The sequence below is a fragment of the Chroicocephalus ridibundus genome, chromosome 8 (assembly GCF_963924245.1).
Source record: "Chroicocephalus ridibundus chromosome 8, bChrRid1.1, whole genome shotgun sequence".
NCBI classification, from domain to species: domain Eukaryota; kingdom Metazoa; phylum Chordata; class Aves; order Charadriiformes; family Laridae; genus Chroicocephalus; species Chroicocephalus ridibundus.
The window spans coordinates 51,463,546-51,470,955 of record NC_086291.1 but is presented as its reverse complement, the minus strand read 5'-3'; the positions used below and the strand labels follow the sequence as shown (position 1 = coordinate 51,470,955).

Genomic DNA, 7,410 nt, shown 5'->3' with positions numbered 1-7,410 from the left:
AGGCCCCAGCCTGAAAATCTTGCACTGGTTTGTCTGAACTGGTGAAACCAAACTGCAATTTAGTTTATATAAGAAAAAAAAAAAAAAAGAAGTCACAAATGTAACTATTTTAATGACTGTATTTAAAAAAAAAAAAGCCACTACATGCAACATATAATTTTGTTGCTATCATAATTAAGAGGTATTTACAAGGGCTCGCCCACCAGACAACAGAATTTGTTGCTGTAAAATTCCTACGTGCTGTACAGAATAAAACGAACTTGGTCTAAAACCACGCAGTCTGACCTGGCAAACCCCAACTCATGTGAGCAGTCTCATTGAAATCCTATGAAATCCTTGGGATTACGGATGTGGAAATCTACTTCTCAAAGAAGCAAAAAAAAAATAAATAAAAAAAAAAATCTCATAGTAAGACACCGTTCAAGTACAGGGAAAGGGAGCAAGAAAAAAACCCCAACCATCAAAACCCAAGACATGAGAAGAACAGAAAACCTTGCTCGAAATATTTTATTCCGAACAGCCTGTCTCCTTCAAAGCTGCTGTCCGCATTTCTTTTCAGCGCAGAAATATGCTCAAGCAGAAAGAAAACGTAACACGTACTTGATAAAAAGCAATTTTTAATTTTATCAAATTGATCTGTACAAAAGTTAGCATTGCTTAGTCAGAAGCTAGTGAAGAGAACAGATAAGTAACAGCCAAAGTCTTTCAAACTTTATACAGAAAAATAGATTGCATAAAAATGAGTTTTCTGTATTTTTTTCCCCCACCCCCATGTCCCCAAAAGGAAATATGCAAAAAATATTTTTAGAAAAAGAGTAGGAAACGTAGAAAAGGTAAAAAGATGATAACCTCTGAAATGTGTTTTTAGAATTTACAAAGTTTTTAAAGGCACAAGTTACCATAAAATAGATGGTTATTATATGCTCAGCATACAATGGAAGAAGTAGAAATATATCAATGAAATATTAGTCTAAAACTAAGTACCTAAAAATTTTTTAGTGGAGAAGATTTTAGTTTCACAGTTTGATGGATGATATCTGGTCCCTAGAAGCCAAAATTAAAGCAGAAGTTGATAATTTCTCATTAAATTACATCTTCCTATAAAGTAGTCCTGGTTCCGAAAGTGTACAAAGACTCTGCAATGCCTTAAATCCAATTTTAACGCCCGAAAGCAGGTATCTAGAAAAAAAAAAAATTGCCTGCTCCTTTTTGCAATCGTTTTAGCCTCCCAATTTAATTAGTAACTTCCCCCCCCTCGTTATTGTATGTTCCCGATTGAGTTTTCTGTTGGTGACCAGGTCTGCGATGGGCAGATTCGTTCAGTCCCTCTCTCAACCTCGACTGCTGCAGCCGTTCAAAAGCAAAAGAAAAAAACCAACCCAAAACCCAACGAAAATCTATAGACTCATAACACCGTTTTATTGTATCATCTCCACTATTTTTATGCTCCCTCCCACCCCGTTCTTTAAAATCTTTTAAAATTCTACTTTTTGCACAAAATTACTTCATTAATTAAAAGACAAAATAATACAGAACATAAATACATATTTAACAGATTTTAAAAAAAGAACAACAAAAAACACTTTAAGCTTCAAAAAAAACGAAACAAAATGTTAATTACAGCCAAACCTTGCTTAGAAGAACTCTTGACTAAAAAAAACAAACACTTCAGACATTTAATTGGTTGGTCCCACCAGACTCATTTGTTCCCACGAGATCGTTACACGGAATAGCCGGGTTTTCGGGGTTCATTCACGTTGGTCCGAGTGAGTTCTTGCCCTCAAGGTTGGTCCGTTCCTCACATTGCAATAGACCCTTAAAGTCTCAAACAGCTTTTTTTTTTTTTTAATTATTTTTTTATTTTCTTCTTTTCTCCCCCCTCTTCCCACCCCCCTGCTCCACTTTTGCACGTGTCAACTTCCACGACGAGTAAGTTCAGTTCAGTCCTCACAGAGGAGTCGAATGGTTTTGTCCTTCATTTATTCAAAAAGGAATCGATGGTCCTTTTTTTTTTTTGTGTGTGTGGTGGTAATGTTTTTTTTTTTTTTAATTATTTTTAATTTTTTTTAAATTGTATTAATTAAAGAAAAATAGAGCTCTGTCCTTTTGGAGAGTTTTGAAGCAAGGGGACATCCAGTCGCAACGAGCAGAGTTCCCAGTGGCTCAGGAGGCACTTCGGAAACTATCGCGGCACTCCACGCTCTTCGTCTTCATTCCTTCATTAGTGCATACGTTGGGGAAGCCCTCAGGGGCTCCGCACATCCTTTAAGGCCTCGTCAGGGTCGTATAGACCGGCTGGTCCCAGTTAGCGGTGGGGCTGTGGGCCGGCGGGATGGACAAGCCGTTGAGGATGGGCGTTGCGTAGGGACGGCGGGAAGAGTGGAAATAGGGATACTGGTAAATGCTGGAGGGGTAGCCGGGGTAGGGGTTGTAGTAGTTGGAGCTCTGGAGGTCCGTGTAGTCACACTGGGAGCTGGAGAAGGAGGCAGCGGCCGTGGCGGTGGAGGCGGTCGTGGCACATGCCTGGGCACTGTAGGAGCCATAGTCGGAGTGTGCGGGGGAGCCGTGGGACTGGTCGCTGTAGTGGCTGGGGCTCAGCTGCTCCGTTTTGATGTGCGGCCTTTGCTGGCCCGAGTCAGCGGACGATGGTGACGCCGAGGCTGGGCTTTTGTGAGTCCAGACCTGGTTGGTCCCACCGGTGCCCGTGGCTGAGTGGGAGTAGGACGTGCCATAGGAGCCGGCAGCGGCGTTGGGGCCATGGTCGGCTGGCATGGCGGCATGGCCGTTGAGCGGCAGGTACTGGTCAAACTCATGCACGTCAAAGGTCTCCATGTTGTTGATGACCTCGCTGCTCAGCTCCGAGATGTCCACGTTGCTGAAGTCGATGTTCTGGCGGCCGCTCTCCACGAGGCGGCGGCCCTCATGCTTCAGCTCCTGCTTGCTGCCGTGGTGGAGGTCGGTTTTGGGGGTGGTGGGTGGGGTGGGTGGCCCATGGGTCTGACCTGGGGACGAAGGGACAAGCAAGGCTTTAACAAGAACAGCCACAAAACACCCAACTCCTTCAAGGATGATTAAAAAAAGAAAAAAGAAAAAAAAGGCATGTTTCCCTCCCGTCTTATTGCAAGAGGGGAAGGGGGATTGAAATCTACAGCTCTGTGTTGAAAGTGGCTGATGGGGACCATCAGGGACTGGCACGGTGGCAGGGAGACACATCCTTGGCTGGGATAAACCACACACAGTGGGGAGGAGAAGGCAGGGAGCATGCCGTGCCCATCAGGGTCACTCTGGGACATGGCAGGACATCCCCGGCTGCAAAAATTCCCCCTCTCCTGGGAAGCAGAACCAGAGGGAGGACTCTGAGGGACCCGCTCAGCCTCTCCCCGCAGGCAGCCCAGCTCTCCTGGAGCAGAGAAGCCGTCCCGGCAGAGCAGGCCGGGGCTGGGATCCCCAGCCAGGCTGGGCAGGAGCGCAGACGCGTCTGAAGCTGCAGGACGTTCGCAATCCTCCTGGAATCTGTCAACACGCGCCCCGTGCCAATTCGCAGTGCTGCCGAGAAGCGGGGAGCTTCGGGGGGAAGCTGCATCTCCAGGACCCTCTCCCCCAGGCACACTTCGCATGGCCAACAGCTTATTAACCCTTATTAGCTTGCAATTAATTCTCCCTGCTCCCAAGGCCAGCTGGGAAACCAGGATCCCTGCGATTTGGTGATTTTCTATGGCACAGTCAGCTCTATAAGCATTTACTAAAGAAAACTGTGGTCACATTCACAACCTGGTGCAAAACTACAGCTCTCGGGGCAACGACTCCTGCTTTTGGATGGTTCCAATCCCACCGATATTCATTCAGAGGCCAGATGAGCCCGTGCCCACCAGCGGGTTGACATCCCAAAATCAACACGCTTGGGACCTGCAGATTTTTCTTGCCCGTGGGGGTCCTTTACCTGTGTGATCGCCGTGATGGTGGGACTCGGCCATGCCTCCCAGCCCGCTGTCCGCTTTGTAGATCTGCGTGCCTGCGTGGTGGCTGAGCTCGGCTCCGGAGTCGGAGTCGCTCTGCCCAGCTTTTACGCTTTTCCTCCTCCGTGGCTGGTATTTATAATCCGGGTGATCCTTTTTGTGCTGGACCCTGAGCCGCTCAGCTTCTTCCACAAAGGGACGTTTCTCATTTTCGCTTAACAAACTGTTTTGGGATGGATTTTTTTTTTTTAAATAAGGGGGGGGGGGGGGGGGGAGAGAAAAGTAATCCAAAATTAATGTTTTTTTCCCAGAAGTTTTCAGCCTATTTTCAGACTCACACATCCCCACTTCCCATACACTGATCTGAGCAACCCAAAAAGTTAATTGCAAAATGAATTTGCCTCGGCAAAAGAGAGCTAATCCATGTTGCAAAAATGTTTTAAAATAACAGCTACAGACACATGAAAAAAGACCAACCACTATGGATACCGATAACCAAGCAAACAAAAAAAATCCCCCTGCCCCATTTTTAATACCTTTGCCAAATATTATTCCTATGTTTGTCCTACAAATGCCACCCCCTCACCGCAACAAACAACGCTGCCCATTTCCAGCTTTGCTTGGTGCTTACAAAGAAACCACGAAAGCAACAACGATGGGATTATTTCTTTCCAAATTCTCCCCCGCCCAGACCTCTCTTTGCAAACTCTTGGAGAGTCTCAAACCGCAGTGGGAGCATCGCTGGCCCAAGCAGACAGGAAAGATGCAAGTTTTGGTACACCCAGACACGACCGAATATATACCACACGGTAAAACGTGGCTCGTTGCAGAGCCTTGGAAAGCAGAACGCACTTTTTTTTGCTGCCCAGCAAAAAAAGTTTGCATCGGCAGGCAGTGCTGAGCATGCAGCAGGCGGATAAGAAGGGAAATTAGAGAGAAGATTAAAATAACTGCTAAAAATCGGCTTGTTTGGTTTTACAGCTTGTTAAGCAGTAAGCAAGCAGGGCAAGGAAGAAAAAATAAATTTAGAAAAAGCCATTGTAAAAGAAGCAATTTTAAAAAGTCTCAGTCTCCTGGGGACAGGGACAAGGGAAACCCTGACCAGGGGAGGAAAGGGCCCAGGCTGCACATCTCCGTGATGGAGCGGGAAAAATTCACGCACGACACAGCGCTGTGGCAGAACCCACCAGCAGCGCCCGGGCTGTGGCCGTGGACACCCAGACCCCTGCATCGGGGGGGTTTCGAAGCAGGGACTGGCGTGTCCTCCGCAGGGCGCCGACGCGCTCGGCGGGATTTTTGCACTTCAGTTTGAAACGCTTCAAGAACCCCCCGCGGGCGCGGACAACCGAAAAAAAAAAAGTTTTTTTTTTTTTTAAAAAAAGATTTCTAGGAAGCAGTGGGAGGGGGAATCCAGCCGCGCACCTCCAGGCAAAGCCCCCGTCGACCCCCCGGAAAGCCCGCGGGGGTCCCGCCGGTCCAACCCCGCTGCGGGGAGCGGGGGTGCCTGTGCACGGATCCCGCGTCCCCAGCCCGGTACGGAGCGATGCGCGGCCCGGAGCGAGGACGCGGAGCCCGGAAGGATGGCCGGCCCAGAGCGATACCCCGCGGGGCGATGTGCGGCCCGGAGCGAGGACGCGGGACCCGGAGCGATGCCCCCGGGCGATGTGCGGCCCGGAGCGAGGACGCGGGACCCGGAGCGATGCCCCCGGGCGATGTGCGGCCCGGAGCGAGGACGCGGGACCCGGAGCGATGCCCCCGGGCGATGTGCGGCCCGGAGCGAGGACGCGGGACCCGGAGCGATGCCCCGCGGGGGGATGCGCGGCCCGGGACTCACCGCCAGAGCTTGCCCAGGGTCTTGCTGAGCTCGGCGTTGTGCAGATGCGGGTACTGGTCGGCCAGCTTCCTGCGGGCGGCCTGCGCCCACACCATGAAGGCGTTCATGGGCCGCTTGACGTGCGGCTTGGCCTTGAGCGATCCGTTGCCGCGGACGGGCATGGGCACCAGGCTCCAGTCGTAGCCCTTCAGCACCTGCGAGACGGCGTCGCGGATGCAGGCGGGGAACCGCTCGTCCACCTCGGCCGCGTCCACCTTGGCCCCCAGCGGAGCGGCGCCGGGCGGGCGCGGGGCGGGCGCAGGGGCGCAGCCCAGCCCCTCGGAGCCGGCGGGGGACAACGGCGAGTCGGAGTCCGAGTCCACATGTGACATGGAGCTGGTGGTGCCCGCCGGGCTGCACGGAGCCTCCAGCGATTTGTCGTGCTCCTCGGTCATGTTAAGCATTGGTGGCGGCGGGAGGGAGAGAAGCGGGGGAGGGGATGGGAAGGGGGCGAGGGGCAGAGGCGCCCCGAGGGCGAGGATGTGCCCGGGCGGAGCGGCGGGGGCCGCGCACCCCTCTGCGAGCGCCCGAAGAGCGAGAAAAAGATTTAAAAAAAAAAAAATCTAGAAAAATAAAAAACACAAACGCGTGAAAATCAGCCGGGAAAAAAAAAATAATAAAGAAGGAAACAACCAGAAGCAGTCCTGCTGCCGTCCCCGCGCCGCTCCGTGCCCCGCGCCCGGCCCGCGCCGCGCTCCACGTCCAGTGCGAAACTCGGCCCCTGGCAACAAGTGACTTTAAGGCCGGGGACAGCGGCCCCGCCCCCGGCGCCGCCTCCCATTGGTCAAGCGGGGGGTTTCATTTGCATAAGGGGCGGGGCGCCCCCGCCGGCGGGCCTGTGCCGCCCGCCCGCCGCACTCCTGCCGCTCCGCTGGCCGGAGCCGCCGACGAGAGGTGCCACCGGCCCGGGGGCGGCGGCTGGACGCGGCCCGGCCGCCGAAGGGGGCCGTTTTTCGCGGTGTGTGGAGTTCCCTCCTGCTTTTGCCGCTGCAAATTGTCTGGGGGGAGCTTCGCCCATAGTACCGGTGGGGACACCTTGACGGTGGGGATGTGTTTTATACCCGCGGCGTGCACAGTGGACCCCCCTCACGGGGGAGGGGGTGCCGGGGAGTGGGTATGGGGTGGACCGGGGCTCTGGAGCCCTTTTCCAGGCGCCGTGGAACGGGGCTGCCATAGCGAGGAGATGCGGAGCGGCAGCGGGATGGGGCGGCAGCAGCCGCCCGCCGGGGCTCCGGTCCGGCGGGACGCACCAGGCGGTTCGCGCCCTGGGGGCAGCTCGTTAGTCTTTAAGCCCCTATTCTGAGGGGGCTTCTGGGCGGGTTGGTGGGATGGCAGAAGCACCGGTGCGTCCCGGTTGTAAGCGGGGCTGCTGCAGCCCGCCGGCAGCCGAGCCCTGGGGCCGCCGTGCGCTCTCCGCGTCCCCCGGCGCGTCGCTTCTCCCCGCTCTCTCCAACGGGCAATTAACGGCAGGACACGGCGGATTGCTGGAAAGAATCGAAACGAGACCCTCCGCGCCCCCCGCCTCGCCTCTCCCCGCAGCCTTCGCCCCCCCCTCCCCCCCCCCCCCCTTCCCCCTCCGGA

The 7,410-nt window shown here is 53.5% G+C and overlaps 1 protein-coding gene across 1 annotated transcript; it reads right to left on the bottom strand.

Annotated features, from left to right (window-relative positions):
* Positions 1-621: 621 nt before the first annotated feature.
* SOX8 (SRY-box transcription factor 8) lies at positions 622-6,524 on the bottom strand. The gene is made up of 3 exons (XM_063344776.1): positions 5,791-6,524; positions 3,941-4,179; positions 622-3,002 (listed from the first exon to the last, which is right to left on the bottom strand). Exons 1-3 carry the CDS (start codon positions 6,231-6,233, stop codon positions 2,266-2,268), a joined length of 1,419 nt encoding a protein of 472 aa, XP_063200846.1. The 5' UTR covers positions 6,234-6,524; the 3' UTR covers positions 622-2,265.
* Between the last annotated feature and the right edge of the window lie 886 nt (positions 6,525-7,410).

Bases quoted from the DNA above. Each gene is read 5' to 3' on its own strand.
- SOX8 (XM_063344776.1), bottom strand. From the start codon at position 6,233: ATGCTTAACATGACCGAGGAGCACGACAAATCGCTGGAGGCTCCGTGC. The intron at 4,180-5,790 runs GTGAGTCCCGGG...ATCCCAAAACAG, and splicing joins ACCCTGGGCAAGCTCTGGCG to TTTGTTAAGCGAAAATGAGA. The intron at 3,003-3,940 runs GTAAAGGACCCC...CTTCGTCCCCAG, and splicing joins CCATCACGGCGATCACACAG to GTCAGACCCATGGGCCACCC.